We start from the raw sequence: 25,486 nt of genomic DNA, 5'->3' as shown, positions 1-25,486 counted from the left end.
ATTGGGAAGCAGGAACGAGGGGTAAAATAGTATACGAACCAATATTCTTATAAGTGGAATGATATCACACTGCTGTATGTCAATGCCCTGGATAGTGAAACAATTAAACATGGGCTCGCACTTTTCTTTGATAATACTTCTCGGACACTATGACTTTGTCAGCATTTATTTACAGTATAATATATATGAACTCGTACATTGTCTAAATAAACCCCTGGCCACATATTATTTATTTTTATTTACATTTTATGGCCTTCATTGGACCACTGTAGCCAACTGTATACAGAGAATTTTCCAGTTTTCTGTCAGCCCAGTACTACTTCATTCTGTTGGATCTTATCGTTCTTTCTCCATCGGAAATCACCCTTCCTATTGTCTGTTTGTTGATTCTCATTTGCAGTCTGGTTTGTTTGTCTGTGAGTTTCCTGGTTTTTTCAGTTTTGTTTCTCAGGTCTTCCAATGTAATCTGTAGCTCATCCATATCTTCTTTGATTTCTGTAATCCACTTAATGTTGTACTTACTATTCCACAATTTTTCTATTATTCTCCTGATGATCCTGCTCTATGGTGTTCTGATTAGATGTCCGAAAAATGAAATGCGTTTCTTCCTGATTGTACTCATCACTGGTTCTATTTCCTTGTAAACTGTTTCATTTGTAACTATTCTCCAGTGTCCATCTTTCTGGTACGATTTGTTGATGCACGTTCTGATAATTCTTCTCTTTTATGAGTATTTTTTCTATTTGTGCAGTGTTAGTTGTTTTGAAGATGGTTTCACTTGCGTATGTTATTTCTGGTTGAGTGACTGTTTTGTAGTGTTTTAATTTTATTGCTATTGACAGGCTCTTTTTGTTGTAGGTGTCCTTGGTTATATATTGTGCTCTAGTCAATTTGTTTATTCTGTTATGCCATGTTGGCTTTCCATTGAGGTTATATGCTATATCTCCTAGGTATTTAATTTTATCTACAATTTTGATTTCTTGGTTTCCTGTGGCAATTTTGTTTACGAGGGGTGGGTCAGTTAACAAGATGATTTTTTTTCCAAGGATAGTCCAAGACCAATTTTCTGTGCTATTTCCTGCAGTGAGATAACTTGTTTGGTTTCCTGAATACTGTTGGACAGGAGAGCAAGGTAATCAGCAAATCCCAGATAATTTAAACTTATTTTGTCTTTGGGTCTTCCGATTTGGATATTCTTTGGGTTAATCTTGTACCATTCCCTCATGATGTATTCTAAAGCACAGTTGAACAGCAGGGGTGCCAAGCAATCTCCTTGTCTTAAACCTGTTTTTATGATGAATGGGTCAGAGAGTTCCCCCCTGAACTTGACTTTTGATACAGAGATGGTTAAGGTGAGTTCTGTCAATTTGATTAATTTTGTACGGAGCCCGAAATTTCTTAAGGTTTTTAACATTGAATGTTTATGGATACAGTCATGTGCTTTTTTAAAGTCCACAAAGGTTATTACAAGAGGTTTATTTCCTTTCTTGTAATATACTATGGCTAATTTTAAAGTGATGATCAGTTCTGCACAGCTTCTCCAAGGTCTGAAGCCTCCTTGGTATTCATCTAATTCTTCCTCTAGTTGCACTTTGATCCTCTTGTATAGGATTCTGGAGAAAATCTTGTATGTTCGGTCTAAGAGAGAGATACCCCTGTAATTATCTGGGTTGCTTTTATCTCCTTTTTTGTGGAGTGGGTGGATTATGGCTGTGGTCCAATGTTCGGGAAACTTTTCTGCTATCCAGTTTTTTGTTAGGGCTGTGTGTAAGGAAGTTCGAACTATATCACTGGCATATTTCCACATTTCTGCAAAAACTTGGTCTTCTCCGCGTGCCTTATAATTTTTCATCTCTCTGAGTGCTGTTTCCACCTTTTGGATTATTGGAGGATTTATGAGATCAGGTGGAGTCTTGGTGAGTGTGCCTGTAATAATTATTAAAAGTTCCTGGCGTTCTTCACAATTCAAAAGTTTGCTAAATGCTTTTGCCAGGATTTCAGCATTTTCCTTGTCATTATGTGCCATTTTTCCATCTTCTCTTTTCAGCATTAACGTGGGAGGGGCAAATTTTTGTAATTCTCTTCCAGACATTTTGTAAAAGTCTCTGGAATTGGTTTTATGGTAATTGCCTTCTGTTGAGTCAATTAGAACTTTCTGTGATTGTCTCTTGGCTTGCCTGATAATTTGTGTGAACTTTTTCCTGATATTTTTGAGCTTGGTTGCATTTTCTTTTGTTCTGTGTGTTTGAAATTTTATCTTTGCATGATGTCTTTCTTCATGAATTTTGTCACAATCTGTGTTCCACCAGACATGTCTTTTACATGGGTCCAATGGGGCTAAATTTTCTGCTTGTTGCCTGAGAATTTGAACCAGTTCTTTTAAATTATCTGTCATTCTTATATTTTGTGTGACTTTTCTATATTTATCATTTCTAGTTAATTGGTGGGGTTCGAAGTTCCTCTTTCATTTATTGCATTTTGGTTTCTTTTTTAGTGGTGTGAACTTAATTTTGATTTTGACAATGTAATGATCTGAGCCTGTATCTACCCATCTTAATACTTTAACAGTGTAGATTTCTCTGCGGAAGAATTTGTCCATAAATACATGATCCAGCTGCCATTCTCCTTTTCTCCAATCAGGATGTTTCCAAGTTTTAAGTTTGTTTGGCCTTCTTTTGAAGTATGTGGACTTTGAGATCAGTTTGTGTTCCCTACAGAGTTCAACAAGTCTTTGACTATTCTTATTTGTTTATTTATGTGGAGCCCATTTCTCAATGAGATCCCAGTATTTCTTTTCTCTTCTGAGTTGGGCATTGAAGTCTCCTAACAGGATCTTGACATTGTTAATATTTACTTGGTTTATTGTTTGGTCAAGGAGATCCCAAAACTTTTCCACTTCTTTCCTACTTTTTGTTAGAGAATTCTTTTCATTAGTAGGGGGAAGGGCATTAATGATGGTATAAATTTTGTTGGATGCATTTAAACTCAGAGTTGCAATTCTAGGGGAGATGGCTTGAAAATCGATAATTGAATCTATTATTTTCACATTGAGTATAAACCTAGTTTCAAATTGGGGACATTCTTTCATGACCCTTATTCCAGGTTTCCCATTGTAAAGTTTGTAGCCTTGTGATTCGAATGGTTCTTCTGTAGTATTTCTCATTTCCTGCGGTCCTGCTACTAAAATTTTCTGGTTGTTTATTTCTCATGCCTAATTTTTTCATAAAAGTGTAACGTAGTTTCTCTTTTGAGACTCAATTGTCATGTCCATTCTGATTCATTCTTACAGTGTTTGACATCAAATTTCATAGCCAGAAGCAGGTGAGGTGAATTTACTTACGTCATTTAAAATGGAATCGAATTTTATAGTGGTGAGGTAGCAGACTGCCTTAGCGTGCTTCTGGTTTGGCTTTGTTGCAAGTCTTGTCATGCTTTTCTTTTTCTTGATGTCAATATGCATTGGTGAATATGACCAAAAATGAGGGCGAAGACAGCTGACTCTTTTTCATACGCCAGTTCATGGCTGCAAAATTAACATACAATAAACTGATGTCATTGAGTGTTAATCACATAAGTTTCCCTTTAAAGTCATTAAAAATTAAATGCTGATATGGCAGGACACCCTTACCATTATCATGATACTAGAACAATTTTTGTTGGCAGTGTTTCTATGATGACTACCACTGTCACTCTGAAAATTATAAAACATAACATAATGTAATTGGATATATAAAAAATCTACTCACCAAGCGGCAGCTAAAGACAAAAATAAAAAGAGGTTTTACATATGCAAGATTTCAGAGTCAGTGGCTCATCCTTCTGGCAGAAGGCCTGAAGGGGAAGGAAGAGGGATGAAGGAAGAGGACGGGAGAGGTTCAGGAAAAGGGTAGAGTTCGTAAAAGGCACCCAACACCCCAGGTAAGGGGAGACTTACAGGACAGGATGAGAAGGAAAGACTGATATATTGGAAATTAATCAGACGAGACTTGAAGGCAGGGTAGTATGCAAGACAGAGATTAATGCTAAAGCTTTGTGTATGAGTTTATAAGAGTGAAAAATAAACAGATCATAAAATGAAACATGTAGAAAACTAAAACAGTGTGAAGAAAGGAGTAGTTACCGTTAAGAAATGTTGAGACAGAAGAAGTTAATGTAAATTAAGACTAGATGGGTGGTGAGAAGCAAGGTCATATTGTAGTGCTAGTTCCCACCTGTGGAGTTTCTCAAAACTTGTGTCTGGGGGAAGAATCCGGATAGCACATGTGGTGAAACAGGCACTGACGTCATGACTGTCATGTTGTAGAGCATGCTCTGCAACAGGATATTGTGTGTTGCCAGTATACACACTCTGGTTATGCCCGCTCATCTGAACTGATAACATGGTGGTAGTTATGCTAATGTAAAAAGCCGAACAGTGTTTACGTAACATCTGGTATATGATGTGTGTCGTTTTACAGGTGGCTCACCCTTTGATAGTATTTGTTGTGCCAGTTACAGGGCTGGTGTAGTTGATGGTACGAGGGTGCATAGGGAAAGTCTTCCAGCGGGGACAATCACAACAGTAGGAGCCATTGGGTAGGGAGATGGGTGAAGAAGCAGCATAGGGTCTGACAAGGATTGTGCAGAGATTTTGGGGGGGGGGGGGGGGTGACAAAAAGCTATTATAAGTGTGGTGGGCAAACATATCTCAGACAGAATGGATCTCATTTCAGGACATGATTTTAGGAAGTCCTGGCCTTGTCAAAGTAGCTGATTAATACATTCCAGACCAGGATAATACTGAGTGACCTCTGGTGTGCTCCGAAATTGCTTTTTGGAGGGATCAGCAATACCAGGATTGGGAGATCAGCTTTTGAACTAGGCTGGTGGGGTTATTACGCCCAGTGAAGGAGGAAGTGAGACTTGTGGTGTATTGCTGTAAAGAGTCTGCATCCAAACAGATACATTTGTCTCAAATGCCAAGGTTGTATGGGAGGGAATGTTTGACAAGGAAAGAATAGCAATTGTCAGAATGTAAGTACTGTTTTTTGTTAGTAGGTTAAATGTGGACAGATGTTGGTAGCTTGCCTTCAGTGAGGATGAGATCAATGTCAAAGAAAATGCATGAAATTTGGAATAGGACCACACGAAATTTAATTGAGAGAAGGTGTTGAGATTCCAGGACTTTTAACAGGTCAGCCTCACCTGAAATCAAGATCCCATCTCTGTGATTCAAGTTGACATGCAGTCCCTCCTTAAAACCACTGGCCTCTCACAGGGACTAAACACCTAATTCCATAGAACTTGTTACCCAATCTAAACCACGCACTTCACGTTTTACCTTCTTCCTAAGATCCAAAAACACAATCATCCTGGCTGTGCTACAGTTACTAGCCAACCACCAAATGAATATCTGCCTTAGTTCATCAATACCTGCAACCCACAGTGAAAAGGCTTCCTTCCTATATTAAAGACACCAGTCATTTTCTAGATCATCTGGAATCCGTGCCCGTCCCACTCCCATCAAACATCTTGCTTCTCACCGCAGATGCCATCCTCTCTCAATACCGGCATCTCCCACACGTATGGCCAGTCTGCTGTTGAACAATCCTCAGTCAGCACCCACCTGATCCCAAACATAAGACATTCTTCCTGCTCACCTTAATCAACTCTATACTTACCAACTACTACTTCATCTTTGAGGGGAAGACATACATACCGATTAGGGGCCTGAGGTTGTAAGAAGGAACTGAAGGTCAGTTTGAATCGCAGGGGAATGGGATCTTGATGGCAGGTGAGGCTGACCTGTTAAAATTCCTGGAATCACTAAATACATTCTACCAATTAAATTTCATATGGTCCTACTCCGAATCCCATGCCACTTTCCATGAAGCTGATCTCAACCTCACGAAAGGCCAGCTACACTTCTGTCCACATTAACAGAAAACAGTACTTACATTTTGACAGTTGCTGTCCTTTTCATGTCAAACATTCCCTCCCATGCAGACTCTTTACAGCAGCACACCACCAGTCTCACTTCAATGTTAAATGGACTTAATTATCCCACCAGCCTAGTTTAAAAGCAGATTTCATATCCAGGTGCACCACTTGCCACTCAGTTTTATTCTGATCTTGAATGTATTAATCACCTACATCGATGAGGTTATGACTTCCTAAAATCATGCCCTGAAATGAGATCCCTTCTGCCTGAGATTTTGCCCACCACACTTATAATAGCTTTCCACCCCCCCCCCCCCCCCCCCCCCCAATCTCTGCACAATCCCAGTCAGAATCAACACTCCGTCTTCACCCACCTTATGGTTCCTACCACTATGATTGTTCCCGCTGCAAGACTTTCCCTATGCACCCTCGTACCATCAACTATACCAGGCCCTGTAACTGGCACAACATATACTATCAAAGGGTGAGCCACCTGTGAAATGACATGTCACTTACCAGCTGTTACGTAAATACTGTTCGTCCTTTTACATTGGCATAACTACCACCATATTGTCAGTTAGGATGAGTGGGCGTAGGCAGATTGTGTATACTGGCAACACACAATATCCTGTTGCAAAGCATGCTCTAAAACATGACAGTCATGACCTCAGTGCCTGTTTCACAACATATGCCATCTGGATTCTTCCTCCAGACGCAAGTTTCTCAAAACTCCACAGATGGGAACTAGCACTACAACGCCATACCTTTTTATGTGTGTTCAATGTGCCCCCTTTGAGATGCACGGCAATGTCAATGCAGTATTCAAATTGTTCCCACACTGCACTGGGCATGTTTTGAGGTACAGCTTCCAACAGCTACTGTTATGTGATGTCTCAGTTCATTCATTGTTGTTAGTGGTGGAGGCACATAAACAGTCTTTTATACACCCCCACAAGAAATAATCACATACAGTCAGGTCCGGTTACCTTGTAGGCCAGTAATGTAAGGCTGAATCATTTGGTCCAGTGCAACCGATCCATCGTTCAGTAATCGTTTGATTTAAAAATTCCCGTACTTCCAGATGGCAGTGTGGTGGTGCCCGATGCTGTTGGTAAGTGAAGTTGTTTGAATCAGTCTCCAACTGAGGGAAAAGAAAGTTCTCAGGCATTTTGAGATATGTGCTTTCTGTAACAGTGTTGTTGGTAAAGAGAAATGGACCATGTACCTATTCCCGTGAAACTGCACAAAACATGTTAATTTTTGATAGTCCCCCACATGTTGTACAACTTCATGTGGTTGTTCTGCACCCCATTTTCTCTCACATTATAACGGTTCACCTTTTCGTTTTATCATTTAAACTGGAGTTTGCCTCATCACGAAATACTAAGTGTGGGAGAAAACTGTCATCCTCCATCTTGCCAAGAACAAAATTACAGAACTTCACATCTTGTCACCTTCACATAGAGCATGCAGTAGCTGAATTTTGTATGGTTTCATGTGTAAATCCCGATGGACATCGGGGCGTGTTGAGTGGTATGCCAATTTAGAGCGGCGAGGTGTACATTTTGTCCAGTGTGTCCATTGTAGTCCGAAGGATGATAAGGTTGCCACCAGGGCTTTCATCTTGGCCTTTGAGGGTGAAACATTGCCTGAGAAGGTCAAGGTGATGGTCTACTGGTGTGATGTAAAGCCCTATATATCTCCCCCGATGCGGTGCTTTAAGTGCTGGAAGTTCGGCCATATGTCTTCCCGTTGTACTTCCAGTGTCACATGCCGAGATTGCGGATACCCATCACATCCCAATACCCCATGTGCCCTGCCTCCCGTCTGTGTCAACTGCGGAGAGCACCATTCACCTTGCTTGCCTGACTGCAGGATTCTCCAGAAAGAAAGTAAAATCATGGAGTACAAGACCCTGGACAGACTGACCTACACTGAGGCTAAGAGAAAATTTGAACGCCTGCGTATGACATTGTCTTATGCTGCCACTACAACAGTTCTGGCACCATCAGCTCCGCCAACCCAGGTCACCTCTCAGAGCTGGAAGACTACAACTGCTCCCTTGATGGTGGGGGGCCATTTCCCTCCCTGTTGCTCCTGCACCACCTACTTTGGGAGCAACAACCCCCAACCATCTGGGACATCTGTACCCACTTCTAAGGCAGAGAAGTGTAAGTCTTATGTGGCTTCTCTTGCTAGGGAGGGGTCCCTTGGGTCACTCCCTTCCCAGGTTTCTTCTAGTGGGAAAGACGACACCTGCCAGTGGCTGAAGAGCCCAAAAGCAGCTGGTCGTAGGGCCTGACGCTCATCCTCAGTCCCGGAGACTGAACTAGTGATGTTCTCCCAGCCAGGGAAACCCAAGGAGCAGCGAGAGAAATCCAAAAAGAAAATCCCTAAGACCGAGGAAATTGCAATGGCACCCACACCACGGCTACCTACAAGCTCTGTGACTGAGGATGGGTGGAGATTTTGGCATCCGCTTATGACCTAGATCTCGCCAGACCCTCAGACACAATGGATATACACTGCTCAGGCAATAAATTGGTGGCAGCAGGTGACTCTGAGGCGTAAACTGCCTCATTGAATGTTCCATGTCTTCCCAGTCTCACGAAGTGGAATTTTGGAGGATTTTTCCACCGCCTGGGTGAGCTACGGCAACTGTTAAGCTTTACAACTGTTATCTGCATTGCCCTCCACGAAACCTGGTTCCCAGCAATGCGGACCCCTGCCCTCCGCGGCTATAAGGGATATTACAGGAGCCGTAGTGACTATAATAGTGTGTCAGGTGGAGTTTGCGTTTATGTCATAAACTCGGTCCGTAGTGAAGATGTGCCCCTTCAAATCCCTCTTGAAGCTGTGACTGTCAGAATAAGGATGACGCAGGAAATAACTGCCTGCAATGTATATCTTCCTCCAGATGGTGCATTACCCTGAATGTATTAGCTGCACTGATTCACCAACTCCCTAAACATTTCCTACTTTTGGGAGATTTTAACGCCCATAACCCCTTGTGGGGTGGCACCGCACTTATTGGCCGAGGCAGAGATGTCGAAGCTTTACTGTTGCAATTCGACCTCTGCCTCTTAAATATTGCGGCTGCCACACATTTCAGTGTAGCTCATGGTAGTTACTCGGCCATTGATTTATCACTTTGCAGCTCAGGACTTCTCCCATCTATCCACTGGAGAGCACATGACGACCTGTGTGGTAGTGACCACTTCCCCATCTTCCTGTCACTGCCCCAGCATCAGGCACACGGACGCCTGCCCAGATGGGCTTTGAACAAGGCGGACTGGGGAACTTTCACCGCTGAATCTCCCCCTCATCGTAACATCGATGTGATGGTTGAGCAGGTGACTAGCACAATTGTTTCTGCGGCAGAAAACGCAATCCCTCACTCTTTAGGGTACCCGAGGCGTAAGGCAGTCCCTTGGTGGTCGCCGGAAGTCGCTGAGGCAATTAAGGAGCATCGGCGAGCTCTACGGTGGCATAAGCGGCACCCTTCCCTGGAGGCCCTCATAGCCTTTAAACTGCTCTGTACCTCACTACCTTATCAAACAACGGAAGCAGGAGTGTTGGGAGAGATATGTCTCCACCGTTGGTTGCCACATGTCACCTTCCCAAGTCTTAACAAAGATCAAATGTCTTTTTGGGTAGCAGGCCCCGACAGCTGTCCCTGGTGTTACCATAAATGGCGAATTATGTACCGACGCAAACACGATTACTGAGCACTTTGCCCGAGCCTCTGGATTGGAGAACTTCCTCTCATTCACTACACGCTGTAGTGAATCCTATAATGCCTCATTTACAGAGTGGGAGCTCCTCAGTGCCCTTGCACATTGCCCTGACACAGCTCCTGGGCTTGATCGCATGACTAAACATCTCTCATCTGACTATAAGTGACATCTTCTCTTCATCTTCAACCGGATCTTGTGCAATGGCATCTTTCTATCATAGTGGCGGGTGAGCACCATCATTCCGGTACTCAAACCTGGTAAAAACTGCAGTTATAAGGGTTACAAGACATGAAAGGTTAGCGATAGTTGAGAAAAGAGTGATAGGCTTGGAACTTATTCACTATGGTGCATTGAGCAAGTTGTGAGGAAAACCAATGAGAAATTTGGAAATGAAGTTAAGAGTTCGGGAGATGAAATTAAAACTTTGAGTTTTTGCCGATGTCATCGTCATTCTGTAAGATGTGGCAAAAGACGTGGAAGAGCTGTTGAATGGTTGGATAATGTCTTGAAAAGAGGTTATAAGATCAACATCAACAAAAGTAAAACAATGTTAAGGTGATTTAGATCAGGTGATGCTTAGGTAATTCCTGTTGGTAAAGAGAGACTAAAAGTAATTGATGGGTTTTCATATTTGGGCTTAAAAATAATTGACGATGGCCAAAGCAGAGAGGATATTCGGACTGGCAATAGTGAGAATAACATTTCTGAAAAAGGGAAAATTGTTAACTTCAAATATAAATCTGTTAGGAAGTTTTTTAAAAGATGATTGCTTCGATTGTAGCCTTTTATGGGAGTTAGATGTGGTCAGTAAACAGTTCAGAAAAGATGAGCAGTAGAAGCATTTGATGTGTGGTGCTACAAGAAATTGCTGAAGATTAGGTAGGAAGATCGAATAACTAATGAGGTGGTGCTGAATCAAAGTGTAGATAAAAGAGAATTATGGTACAACTTGACTAAAAGTAAGGCTTGGTGAATAAGACACATCTCGAGCCATAAAGGAATCATCAATTTGGTAATGGAGGGAAGTGTAGGTGGTGAAAATTGTACAGGGGGACCAAAGTTGTATCACAGTAAGCAGGTTCAAATGGAGGTTGGTTGCAATTGTTAAACAGAGACGAAGTAGCTTTCATCGGATAGTCTAGTGTGGAAAGCTGTATCAAGCCAGTCTTTGAACAGAAGACCACCATAACAAGAAATTTGCTGCATTCTTTATACACTGCTAACTGTACTGTGGTGCAAAGACACTACAGAGAAATTCACAATTCAGTTCTCTCTCTCTCTCTCTCTCTCTCTCTCTCTCTCTCTCTCTCTCTCTCTCTCTCTCTCTCTGTGTGTGTGTGTGTGTGTGTGTGTGTGTGTGTGTGTGTGTGTGTGTGTGTGTGTTGGTAATTTACTGTAGTTTGTTTTGGTGTGATTTGTTTGACGCACATGGGTTTTTTAAGGAATTTTTGTTGAGAATTTATTTTTAGTTGGAAATTTTCTTGTGCACATTAAGGCTCATATGTGGAGAATTTTGATATAAACAACAGCCTGCAAGTAATGCAACCTTTATTCTGTCTTGAAATAATGAACTAGTACATAAAGTACATATTGCTTAATATATGCTGTCTTTTATGGTGAAATGCTGTTTTAATGTATGGGTCATATGATTGTAGTGTGCTACAAAATGAATGACACTGATGGGTGATTGAAACTGTGTACTACAATAAAATTCCTCTCAGCAGAAAATGGAACACTCATTTCATCCCTTTGTAGGTGCATTTGTTTTGTGGCATATCACAGTGAACATGAGTACCACTCAACATGCAATAATGTGTCACAGCTATGGAGCTGGTAAAGGACAATTTGTCACAATCCTGAACCATTCCCTGTCAACATACTGTTTCCCAGTGATGCGTAGTGCATTTTTGACACAAGTATGGTTCCTTGTTCCCACATATTGATGTTATGCTGCAGTGGAAAACTGCCATCCACTTAGGAAAATCAGTATTTTCCACAGTATTAAAAAATCATTCCAGATTGTTCATTTCAGAACATACCAGTATTGAGGTCTTGAAATGACGGTTTTGTTGTCAGCTCAAAACCAAGTAGTTATTTTAGGGGTTCCCCTGATATTATTCTATGTCATTTTCCAGACTTTTGTACTTTTTATTTGTCGTAATTGCTACATTGTATATTAATTAGTATAATGTTACCTTCTGCAAGATTTATAAAGAATCGAAGGCTAAATATTGCTTTTTAGTTTAATGTTGATTTTCTGTAACTTAGTGTATTGTATGGTCTATAAATAATTATATGCAGGTGGTTAAATTGTGACTGAATTTGTCAGGACATCGTATTTTATAGCTCTTCGAAAGAAAGCTGCCAATCCTGATCGAGCTATGTGTGATGGAAAAGAAAATAGCAGTGGTTTCTCGGAGCCTGTTGCTCCGACACCACAACGGAGAGCCCACAAGAGGTACTGGAGCCCAGGACTGCAAGAACCTCCTTCTCCTGGTAAGGTTTCACTTGTCAGTATTTCTTTTGCAGAATTCCATGTGTTACCCTGCACTGTTGATAAAAATACTGTTTATAAAGTTCCGTAAAACTTTTTCATTCATTGAACTTGATGAAACCTGCCTACCTAAATTTGTGAGTGATCTCTGGCAGTTGTGTAATGCTCACACACACACACACACACACACACACACACACACACACACACACACGTTCCAAACCCCAGATGCTGTTTCAAGTATTCATGTTACAGCCTGGGGCCTTCAAATGAAGGAAAAGCTCAGTTAATATATAAGTCTAAATTTCTTGATTTCGGTTTTCCTTGCTTCTGTAATGCATTGATGTTTATTTATCAAATGGTTCCTCCACTCAGTGTATGGATACTTTTCTCATCATTGCTGAAACTTGGCTAATGTACTGTGTTTGATCCTGTTGCTAGTATTGGAATGTTGGACATTTAAAAAGAATAGTTTTTCCAAACAAAAACTATGACTAATCTACCTACAAGTTCTCAAAAGAAAGTTATTTCTTTTTTGTGTGAAACAGATGTTAAGGAATGGAGTAGTCAATCAGACTGATCATATTTTAGTGATTACACGCCACTCCATGTCAGTTACGGATGTACGGAGCTGTAGATGACCAAAACTGTGACTTAGACCAGACCACTTTGTGATAAAATCAGTCTTGAGAGAAAACCTGTCACTAACAAATGGCAACAGAATAGTAACGGTGATGAAATGGAATACAGACAAACTGAAAATCACTGATGAAGTAAAAAAATGCCAAGTAGCAGTAAGCAGAAAGTTGAGCAATGAAGAGACCGCAGTAGGAGTAGATGAAAGGTGGAGCAGGATTGAAAAAACCATTAAAGATGCTGCAGAGGAAATAATAGTCATAAGAAGGAATAGAAGAACCCAGAAATGGTTTGATGAAGATTCCAGGTCAACAATAGAGGAAAAGAACAGGGCAAGAACAAAAGTGCTACAGAGAGAAACCAGACATAATGTGGAACAATATAGAGAATTAAGAAGAGCTAACAGACCACAAGAGAAAGAAAAGAGAGTGGACTAAGAAGAAATTTCAAGAACTAGAAGAGTTAAAGGAACAGAGTGAAACGAGAATGTTCTATCATGTTGTAGGCAAAATGAAGAATAGCTTCCAGCCAAAAACAGTGACCTGTTCCAGTAAAGATGGGAAAATGATAAGGGAGGAAGAATAGATAGTGGGAAGATGGGCTGTCTTTCAAGGATGTACCATGCACCAGCTTAGAAGATTAAGAGACAGCCGCACAGGAGGAAAGAGTGGAGCTGGAAGTAGACAACGATACCAATGAGGCAAGAAACTTAACTCTACAAGAGGTCTCCCAGGCTGTGCACAAGTTAGAAAACAATTGAGCCCCATGGGAAGATAGCATGGTCGTTGAATTAATAAAAGCTGGTGGTGAGGCTGTAATAAAGGAACTGCACACTTTAATATCAGATATATGGGAAACAGAACAGCATGTGGAAACTATAGAGGTATAACACTCCTAAGCACAGCTTATAAGATCTTCACAAGTATATTAAACAAAAAGATACAAAAGTGTGCAGAAGCCATACTATGGGAATATCAGTGTGGCTTTCGACCAGACAGAGGAACAACTGATCGAATATTTGTGAGAAGACAAAGGATGGAAAAGTTCTGTGAATATGATATAGATCTGCATTTCCTACTCATCGACTTCAAACAAGCTTTTGACAGCATAAATTGGCAAGAGCTATGCAGAGTAGTGGAAGAACTTGATATATGTGCAAACTAATAAGACTAATCAGAATGACAATGACAGAGATAAGAGCAAACGTTAAGGTCCTTAGCAGAAAAAATGAAAACTTTGACATTAGTAAAGGTATGAAGCAAGGTGATAGTCTCTCCACTGTCCTATTCAATATAGCCCTTCGTAGTGCAGTAAATAAAATCAACAAAAGATGCACCATATTTATGAAAACTAGCCAGATATGTGCATACACTGATGACATTGTTGTAGTTGGAAGAAATATCAATACACTCAAACATACTGGGCAATGGAAACAGAAGTATTAAAAATTGGCTTCATAGTGAATGAAAACAAAACAAAATATATGGTAATGTCACAATCTGAGGCCAGAAGAACCTCTTAAAACCTAAACATCAGTGGGTAATGCTTCAAAGGAGTGTTCCCTCTTAACTACTTGGGAGCCCTAATAACAAATGATAACAGTATTGGAAAGGCTATAAGGGAAAGAATACAAGCAGGAAACAGAGCTTACTTTGCAAATATGCAACTTTTCAGAAATAGCCTTGTTACATAGTTTGGACAAGAAGAGAATAGAAGCCTTCGAAATGTGGTGCTACAGAAGAATGCTGAAGATTAGATTGGTAGGTCACATAACTAATGAGGAGGTATTGAATAGAATTCGGGAGAAGAGAAATTTGTGGCACAACTTGACTAGAAGAAGGGATCGGTTGGTAGGACATGTTCTGAGGCATCAAGGGCTCACCAGTTTAGTATTGGATGGCAGCCTAGAGGGTAAAAATCGTAGAGGGAGACCAAGAGATGAATACACTAAGCAAATTCAAAAGGATGTAGGTTGCAGTAGGTACCGGGAGATGAAGAAGCTTGCGCAGGATAGAGTAGCATGGAGAGCTTCTTCAAACCAGTCTCAGGACTGAAGACCACAACAACAACACAAGAGAAACAAATAATTCCCTAGTCCGCCCAGCTATCACATACAGGTCAGAGGTATGGACGTTGATGGAACATGATAAAAATGCACTAAGAACCATTGAGTGGAAAATACTACGCAAAATCTATGGGCCAGTAAGGGAGGAAGAAGGCTGGAGAATACACTACAATGCCGAATTACGAGAGTTAATATAAGGCAGGGACATAGTAAAATTTGTGAAATCACAGCGAATATGATGGCTAGGACACTTGGAGAGAATGGCAGAGGATAAAATTCTAAAGAAAATTATGAAAGTTGTGATCCATTCAGCTAGGCGAAAAGGGAAACCTAGAAGAAGGTGTATCAACAACATAATAATAGATCTCACCAGTATGGGAGTCCAGGGGTAGTAAAAAGAGCATCAAATAACTGAGAAGTGTGGAGGAAGATTGTTGAAGAAGCCAAGGCTCACCAAGGGCTGTAGCACTACTGGAAGAGGAGGAGGAGGAGGAGGAGGAGGAGGAGGAGGAGAACATAAGGAAAGAGAAAGGAATGTCATTTGTTCTCCTGCTTGACCTGTCCCAAGATCTCAAGGATGGAATTTCCAGTATTTATTCATCTCAATGTAAATGCCTGCCTGCCTCACTCACTCACCTCCCTCCTCATCTTTTCTCTCTACAACTGAAGATCTATAATAGCAACATTCTCTGCTCCACTCTTTCCTGTCTAAAATGTATAATTACTGTTTATTATGTTAAACAATACTATGAGGAGGGTAGGCAGCTACTCACTATGAAGACGACATGTTGACTTACAGACAGACAAAATAATGAAAAGAATGTTACATAGTGAGCTTTTGGCCAAACACACACACACACACACACACACGCATGCTATCTCTGGCCTCTATTCCCAGACTGCTGTCTGGACAGAGCAGCTGGCCATACTGGCGAAGTGTGCGTGAGGTGTGCCTGCTTGTGCGAACGTGTGTGTGTCCTTTTATTTCAGAAGGAGTTTTTGGCCAAAATCTTGAGTGTGTAAATGTCTCTTTGATGTGCATGTCTGCATCTCAACGTGTCGTCTTTACGATGAGTGGCAATCTATCCTTCCCATAATATTGTTGATATTCCATCCTACACTTTCCATTGTTTATTATTTTAATAGTTCTTGTACTTGTCATGTGCAGCTATTTTATTTCTTATGACCTTCCTACTTTGAATGTGTGGTTTTTTGACATTGTTAAGTGTTAATGTTACATCACTTAATTTATTTAGTTACTTGTTGCTTCTTGTGCCTACTCGACCATACTGTATACTGCATAGCAAAATTGTGCACATACAAATTAGAAAGATTTAAATCTTAATGAGACCATGAACAACATTACTGGGAGGGTCAGATCAACTCCTACTCAGTGGTTGCCTGTCCTGTCCAATAACACTCTCTTAAATATCAGAAGAAAAGCTGTCAGTATGCAAATTCTTGAGATGACAAACTCCTGTGAGAAATCTAAGTCACCGAGAAGTGGAATGGACATCCATTCCAGAACATCCAATTAATTGAAACACAATGAAGAAGGTTGCAGGATTTGACCTTTCCTATCTCGAATGCTTGAAACTCAACTGCAGTCGAATGGGGCAAGGGGTATGGAGTGACATGTAGAATTAATGGGATTATTATGAAACAGCTGCATGTAACTCTTGGCATGGAGAAACCATTAGTAAAACATATTGTGCAGAACTTCCCACTCCAAATGTTTAAAAGAGATCTGAGAGATCAGCGTGAAGCGCTGTCATCTACTTGTCAAATTTGTGTTCATCTGTGAAAACATAGTGCAAATGTCCAGCTATCCAGGTAGCTGCTTTTTAGACGTGAGGTGTTCAGGTCTGTATTGCCACATCTCAAAATGCCCATTAAAAGTAAAACACTGTGCTATCAGAACCATTGCAACCTAGATATTTTTGTAGTGTCTCAAGATAATGGCAAGCATCAGGTGGTTCCTTCAGCAGAACCGTGCTGAATTCCTTCTTCCAACCTTAACAGATCTTGCTACAGTTTCTCTCTCTCTCTCTCTCTCTCTCTCTCTCTCTCTCTCTCTCTCTCTCTCTCTGACAAATTTGTACATAAGGAAAAATATAAAATATGACTGCCATGTTCCAATGAATAGTAAATGTACAAAAATGACATTTGCCTTTCAGTTCCAAAGAAGATGACACCTGGGTCTGAAAGGGAGAGCCAAGATTCTACCCTCCACTGCAATTTACAGTGAGTACTTAAAAATTCAAATTCCTCTGTTTAACAGTGTATGTTGCATATACCAAAAAACTGCTCGTTCAATCTTGCCGTGGCCATGGGAGTGTACATTTCTGTGTGTGTGTGTGTGTGTGTGTGTGTGTGTGTGTGTGTGTGTGTGTGTGTGCACTTCTGCTTGAAAAAGAACTAGTCTCGAAAGCTAGTATGAATGCTGATTTCTGTGCTCCACACATCAATCCTCTATAGGTGAGTGGTTGTCTTTCCGTTATTTTACGTTTTGCTTCATTCAGGAATTTCCATGTTTGTTACAGACTGGTTTTACTTAGAAGAATGAATGGATAGCTCAATCATTTAAAGCACTTAAAAGTGGTTTCAGCTGAAATACATGGTCCACCTGACATAACACAGCAGGCTGGTTTCTTGTGAAAAGAAAGAATGAATATTTCAGTTAATATGCAAATCTAAAATGGACTGTGTCAATGGTTTTCATTTGGTCATTCCCACAGACTGATTTCAATCAAAAAATGAATGGGTGAATTGTTTAACTAGTACATAAAACTACAGCTGAAAGATTTTATTGTTTCCCAACAACCAGCTGAATTGATTATTTTCATTCAGTTGTTCCTGTCATTAGTTAGGGCCTGAGTTACATTTCTGTTGAAGAAGGCAAATTTTTTGCTGAAAAGAAAACAGTATCTACTTGTGAAATGGCAGGCACAATGCTACACTGCCATTGTTGCCCAAATTTAAGTAGAATTTTAGTATGGAGAGCTCCAGTCACACCTTTCTTCGAACAGTCATCACCTCAACAAGAAATAGTCAGCATGCAGTCATATTAAATATACACTATCTGATCAAAAGTATCCAGGCACCTGGTTGAAAATGACTTATAAGTTTGTGGCGCCCTCCATTGGTAATGCTGGAATCCAGTACGGTGTTGGCCCACCCTTAGCCTTGATGACAGCTTCCCCCCTAGCAGGCATACGTTTAATCAGGTTCTGGAACTTTTCTTGGGGAATGACAGCCCATTCTTCATGGAGTGCTGCACTGAGGAGAGGTATCGACGTCAGTCGGTGAGGCCTGGCACGAAGTCAGCATTCCAAAACATTCCAAAGGTGTTCTATAGGATGCAGGTCAGGACTCTGTGCTGGCCAGTCCATTACCGGGTGTTACTGTCGTGTAACCACTCCGCCACAGGCCGTGCATTATGAACAGGTGCTAGATTGTGTTGAAAGACACAATCGCCATCCTCGAGTTGCTCTTCAACAGTGGGAAGCAAGAACATGCTTAAAACATCAGTGTTGGCCTGTGGTGTGATAATGCCATGCAAAACAACAAGGGGTGCAAGCCCCCTCCATGAAAAACAAGACCACACCATAACACCCACTGTCTCCAAATTTTACTGTTGGCACTACACATGCTCGCAGATGACTTTCACTGGGCATTCGCCATACTCAAATCCTGCCATCAGATCGCCACAGTGTGTACTGTGATTTGTCACTCAATACAACGTTTGTCCACTGTTCAACCGTCCAATAATTACGCTCTTTACACCAAGTGAGGCATTGTTCCATATTTACCAGTAGCTTATGAGTAGCTGCTTGACCATGAAATCCAAATTTTCTCACCTTCTGCCTAAATGTCGTAGTACTTGCAGTGGATCCTGATGCAGTTTGGAATTCCTGTGTGATGGTCTGGATAGAATTCTGCCTGTTACACATTACGACTATCTTCAACTGTCGACGGTCTCTGTCACTCAACAGTACATGTCCCTTCACATTTCCAGTTCACTGTCACATCAGAAACAGTGGAACTAGGGATGTTTAGGAGTGTGGAAATCTAGCGTACGGACGTATGACACAAGTGACACCAATCACCTGACCATGTTTGAAGTCTGTGAGTTCCGCAGAGTGCCCCTTCCACTCTCTCACGATGTCTAATGACTACCGAGGTCGCTGATATGGAGTACCTGACAGTAGGTGACAGCAAATTGCACCTAATATGAAAAAATATGTTTTTGGGTGTGTCCGGATACTTTTGATCACGTAGTGTAGTTGTAAATAAATTACATTGTAGCCCACTTACAAAAAAATATTACTTTCTTTTATCTGTTTTTAGAAAAAGATTCCTGCATACTCTGAAGTACAAATAAGATAGTTCTGAAAATCTGATAATGCTTCATATTTCTGCACTTAAACCAATATAAAGAATTGATCAGTTTATGCAGTACACTGAGGTTACAAAAGACACCCATAGTGTAATGCACACAAGGTATAAAAGTGTTCCAAAACATCCCAAAGGTGTTCTATAGGATGCCCAGAAAAAAAGAGGAGGGGGAAAAAAAACGCTACCAAATCCGATGCTAAATTTTATTAAAAATTGCATGCACTTTTCTCATCCAGTTCCTTGTTCTTGTTCTCTCTTCTCCTCCCGTTGTCTCAAGTTCCTTCACTGTGGCAGATAGTAGTGCCAAACAAATTCAGATTGTAGAAAACTTAGCAATTACTGGACCTGCAAACAACTAACAGTGAACACAAAACAGGGTTGCCACAAGTTCTGGAAATCAGGGAATTTCAAACTTGTCAGGAAAATTTGGAAAAAAAAACACATTGGAAAATCACTTTTTTGTCTCAGTAGATGAAATGGTTTGTTTACCGAGATGTTATGCATCATCGCTGGTTGGGCACAGCTGAGTACGTGTGTTGCTTCCCTACTCCCTCATTCTTAATGCTTCTCCCCTTCCTACCAATCCACTCAACTTGCAGTCAGTGCTGCTACCACTCCTTACCACTAGCCAAGCAGCTGCTGCTGACGAGAGGCAGGGAGGTGTGAGGAGTGGTTTGTATGGATCTAATTCTCAGAGATTGTTGACGCAGCGGTTGGAGACGGTGGTCATGTGTGCACGAGTTGTGTCTGAGTGACTGTATGAACGAGTGTATGCTCTCGTTATCTCGCAAAGGATTTGATCAAAAATTTATTTGCGAGTGTGAAATTTGTCTTTTATGCTTGCCTAACTGCAGCTCAGCAATCATCTTCACGATGAATTGCAACCTACCCTCATTAGTACTGACTCTCAGAGCCTTTGCGCAAGTTATCTGTTGCATCGATTGATCACCGCAGTCTCGTTTCGTCAGCATGGAGTCTGTGACACGTGAATTGCTGGCCATATGAGTGGACTTCCACGACAGGCCAAAACCGCAGGCTGTTCCTGTGGGCATCTCTAACGGGTGGGGCCAGCTGATCTGAAGACCACGGTTTCCCACTAGTGTATAGGCTCTACCCATTGGATCTAGTCTCGGCGATCTGCCCGCAGGCAGAGTCTGATTGCGTGTGGCGTAATGCGATGGATTTTCGTGGTTAATTGAAGGACCCAGGACTGCGGTGCTCCTCGGCAGGCCTGAGGCCACATATAATGGATTTCAGGAATTGTGACTGCCTCACTGCCAGTACAGTGAACAGTGCAGTGCTTTATAGACATTTTATTTATTCTAGTACATTTTGGCACTTCAAAAATAATTTATATATTAGAAAGTAAAGACGATAAGAAGAAGACGATTGTGGCAGTCACTGGTGGTTTGTACACTATTTCTCAAAAGAAAAATTACACAATACCTGTAAAATAATAGATATAACACAGGAAATATGAATTTTTGTCACCAAATGATTTAGTTTTGTTGGAATAAAGTAACGACAGTGATATTCATGAAACACACATACCATTTGGCTTGCTCTCTCCATCTAAAAACAGTTCATTACAGTAGATGATGATGATGATGTTAATACTTAAGGGTTTTGCTCACTCAGGGGCGAAATATGGTAGTCCTTACATTTTTTTGTCAACTTATGTCTCTCCTTATCCTTGATCTCAAAATTTGTCAGGGAAAAATGCTAAAATGTGTCTGGAAATTAAGGAAATATCACGGAATTTCACTTGGGGAAACTTGTGGCAACCCTGCAAAAGAAACAAAAAGAAGGAAAAAAGAAACACTTTCATTGAGCTTGTCAAACACATGGTGGACAACAATCAATACCAGATTATTTTCTGCCGGCCGCTGTGGCCGAGCTGTTCTAGGCGCTTCAATCCGGAGCCGCGCGCCTGCTATGGTCACAGGTTCGAATCCTGCCTGGGGCATGGATGTGTGTGATGTCTTTAGGTTAGTTACGTTTAAGTAGTTCTAAGTCTGGGGGACTGATGACCTCAGATGTTAAGTCCCATAGTGCTTAGAGCCATTTGAGGATTATTTTCCTTATCTTAGCCTGTTCATTACCTGGAGTTCCTGTATTCCTGTCCATAGTTACTTTGACATGTAGCTTCGTTTAATTTATAGCATATCTTTGCATAAGAATTTTGTACTTTTGTATTTATTACTTTTTCCTCAGTGATCTATCCTCTGTGACTCCTCTCCCGTCTGCCTAGTGGCTGCCCACACAAACATACTTATTGAAAAACAAGAAACATTAGAACTAGTTCATCAGTCTACCTTTAGTAAGGTTCAATTAAAGGCTGTGGGTATTGTATCCTAGTTTTTGATCATCTCTTAGCACACAGGTATGACAAGAAAGCTCGATTACAAACAAACAAATCTCCGCTCATTTTGAGATCCTACACAAAAAATTGCCATCCTTTCATAGGATAAGGCCCATGTGCCTATTTGTCATCAGACATGCATAAACCACAAAAATCCTCTGAGACTTCCTTCATAGATAGGATCCAAATGCTCATAAGTTGTGAGCATTAATACAACACATCACTTCATCTCCCAAACGAAGAAAACACAACTCAACTCTTTCTCCCATCTAAGAATGTCACAAATTAAGAATATTCATGACTCGACTATAGTACATGGCAAAGAATATCTGAGCATATCCACAATGAAGCACCCTATGTCCCTTCAAGATACCGGATCTTCACTTCTCTCATGAAATCCATGAACAAAACAAGTATTAACGAGGCATCAAGCCTGCCACAAATAGAAACATTGCACAGTGTCTATCCACTATACTCCTATTGCTCTCTAGACCACTTTCCACCTTTCGCAAAGAAAATAAGAGGATAACATACTCCTCCCCAAGACAATGTAACTCTCAGATTGTCAACAACAGAAGGCGCAAATTCAGTACAGAGAACATTGTAAGGACACATTGGATAGTGGACACTGCAAATAATATTCATCTCTCCTTGATTCAACCAAAACACACAACAAGAATTTGATCTTATCAGTCTCAGAAATTCTTACATACACAACATAATTACGAAAAATTTATCCAGAGACAGAGTGGGAGTTCTAAGCACTAAAGATTGGCACTGCTCATCTCAAGAATTTTGCTTTTGTTATCCCAATTTCTCTGACTATGTTAGCATGCACGATCTGCTGAACTCGCAGTGGCCTATTGTAAAAAGAGAGAAACTTGCAACACGGCATCTTTTCATGATCAGAATTGCAGCCTGCTATCTGAAATCACCTTATTTATGCGCCCAAATTGCTTCAAGAATTATTTTTGAAATGCGTTCAGCACAGTCCTTGCTGTGGCCTACTGTAGTGGGGTCCATTATAAATTTTGAATTTAACTCGACCATTACCGAAATACAGCAAAAGCCACATCTTGTCATCATGTCAGATTAAGGACGTCTATCGCAATGTGAGCAAACAGGTCCTTGGCTTTAAAAATCATTTGAAGGAGGATTGGATGTCTGAGTGTAAATGGAATTTGATCAGCTGTAGGAAGGAGATCAAGGCAAAATTAAATATGAGTAAAACAAGACAACAGAAAACTCAAATGCAAGCGGAGTATGCGGCTACTGACTCTCAAATAAATGGGAGTGTGAGGAATGATAAGAGAAAGTGGATGGATGAGCAAGCTCTGGGAGCAGAGAGAGCTGCAACAAGGGATGATGCAAAAGAACTGTACCGCATCACTAGAATGTTATCCAAAAAAGGTTTCAATGAGAACAGACATGTGAAAAGCGAGGAGGGTCGACTGTTGATGACAGAAGAAGACCAACTTAGAAGATGGAGAGAACATTTTTCTGAAACCTGTGGAGAGAACATTTCTCTGAAGCCTGTGGAGAGAACATTTCTCTGAAGCCTGTGGAGAGAACAGAACATTTTTCTGAAGTCTGTGGAGAGAACAGAACATTTTTCTGAAGTCTTAAACAGAGAGCAACCTGAAGAGAGGGAGAGGCAATAGAATTTTCCAGATGCCAGTGACAGAATCAATGTAAACACACCAACTAAGACTGAAATTAAAATAGCTCTCAAATAGATAAAGAATGGGAAGGCTTCAGGAATGGATAATATTACACCCGAGGTTTTAAGTTCCATCTTTTATTTCCTTTCAAAACGTTGTTGTTGTTGTTGTTGTGGTCTTCAGTCCTGAGACTGGTTTGATGCAGCTCTCCCAGTACCTACTGCAACCTACATCCTTCTGAATCTGCTTAGTGTATTCATCTCTTGGTCTCCCCCTACGATTTTTACCCTCCACGCTGCCCTCCAATACTAAATTGGTGATCCCTTGATGCCTCAGAACATGTCCTACCAACCGATCCCTTCTTCTAGTCAGGTTGTGCCACAAACTTCTCTTCTCCCCAATCCTATTTAATACTTCCTCATTAGTTATGTGATCTACCCATCTAATCTTCAGCATTCTTCTGTAGCACCACATTTTGAAAGCTTCTATTCTCTTCTTGTCCAAACTATTTACCGTCCACGTTTCACTTCCATACATGGCTACACTCCATACAAATACTTTCAGAAATGACTTCCTGACACTTAAATCTATACTCGATGTTAACAAATTTCTCTTCTTCAGAAACGCTTTCCTTGCCATTGCCAGTCTACATTTTATATCCTCTCTACTTCGACCATCATCAGTGATTTTGCTCCCCAAATAGCAAAACTCCTTTACTACTTTAAGTGTCTCATTTCCTAATCTAATTCCCTCAGCAGCACCCGACACTTAATTCGACTACATTCCATTATCCTCGTTTTGCTTTTGTTGATGTTCATCTTATATCCTCCCTTCAAGACACCATCCATTCCGTTCAACTGCTCTTCCAAGTCCTTTGCTGTCTCTGACAGAATTACAATGTCATCGGCAAACCTCAAAGTTTTTATTTCTTCTCCATGGATTTTAATACCTACTCCGAATTTTTCTTTTGTTTCCTTTACTGCTTGCTCAATATACAGATTGAAGAACATCGGGGAGAGGCTACAACCCTGTCTTACTCCCTTCCCAACCACTGCTTCCCTTTCATGTCCCTTGACTCTTATAACTGCCATCTGGTTTCTGTACAAATTGTAAATAGCCTTTCGCTCCCTGTATTTTACCCCTGCCACCTTTAGAATTTGAAAGAGAGTATTCCATTCAACATTGTCAAAAGCTTTCTCTAAGTCTACAAATGCTAGAAACGTAGGTTTGCTTTTCCTTAATCTTTCTTCTAAGATAAGTCCTATGGTCAGTATTGCCTTACGTGTTCCAGTATTTCTACGGAATCCAAACTGATCTTCACCGAGGTCGGCTTCTACTAGTTTTTCAATTCTTCTGTAAAGAATTCGTGTTAGTATTTTGCAGCTGTGGCTTATTAAACTGATTGTTCGGTAATTTTCACATCTATCAACACCTGCTTTCTTTGGGATTGTAATTATTATATTCTTCTTGAAGTCTGAGGGTATTTCGCCTGTCTCGTACATCTTGCTCACCAGATGGTAGAGTCTTGTCAGGACTGGCTCTCCCAAGGCCGTCAGTAGTTCCAATGGAATGTTGTCTACTCCGGGGGCCTTGTTTCGACTCAGGTCTTTCAGTGCTCTGTCAAACTCTTCATGCAGTATCGTATCTCCCATTTCATCTTCATCTACATCCTCTTCCATTTCCATAATATTGTCCTCAAGTGCATCGCCCTTGTATAGACCCTCTATATACTCCTTCCACCTTTCTGCTTTCCCTTCTTTGCTTAGAACTGGGTTTCCATCTGAGCTCTTGATGTTCATACAAGTGGTTCTCTTATCTCCAAAGGTCTCTTTATTTTTCCTGTAGGCAGTATCTATCTTACCCCTGGTGAGATAAGCCTCTACATCCTTACATTTGTCCTCTAGCCATCCCTGCTTAGCCATTTTGCACTTCCTGTCGATCTCATTTTTGAGACGTTTGTATTCCTTTTTGCCTGCTTCATTTACTGCATTTTTATATTTTCTCCTTTCATCAATTAAGTTCAGTATTTCTTCTGTTACCCAAGGATTTCTACTAGCCCTCGTCTTTTTACCTACTTGATCCTCTGCTGCCTTCACTACTTCATCCCTCAAAGCTACCCATTCTTCTTCTACTGTATTTCTTTCCCCCATTCCTGTCAATTGCTCCCTTATGCTCTCCCTGAAACTCTCTACAACCTCTGGTTCTTTCAGTTTA

General features: G+C 40.8%; 1 protein-coding gene across 2 annotated transcripts in view; it reads left to right on the top strand.

The window, feature by feature from the left end:
• Positions 1–25,486, top strand: part of LOC126419526 (maternal embryonic leucine zipper kinase-like) — a 426,839-nt gene that overhangs the window by 99,823 nt on the left and 301,530 nt on the right. For both annotated transcript variants that reach the window (XM_050086726.1, XM_050086719.1), the window contains 2 exons: positions 12,003–12,152; positions 17,029–17,095. In XM_050086726.1, coding sequence (XP_049942683.1) covers positions 12,003–12,152; positions 17,029–17,095 — 217 coding nt within the window. The remainder of the gene's footprint in view (positions 1–12,002; positions 12,153–17,028; positions 17,096–25,486) is intronic.

The sequence above is a fragment of the Schistocerca serialis genome, chromosome 1, assembly GCF_023864345.2.
Source record: "Schistocerca serialis cubense isolate TAMUIC-IGC-003099 chromosome 1, iqSchSeri2.2, whole genome shotgun sequence".
NCBI lineage: Eukaryota > Metazoa > Arthropoda > Insecta > Orthoptera > Acrididae > Schistocerca > Schistocerca serialis.
The sequence above is the reverse complement of the archived record's forward strand: the minus strand, read 5'-3'. Positions and strand labels throughout refer to the sequence as shown.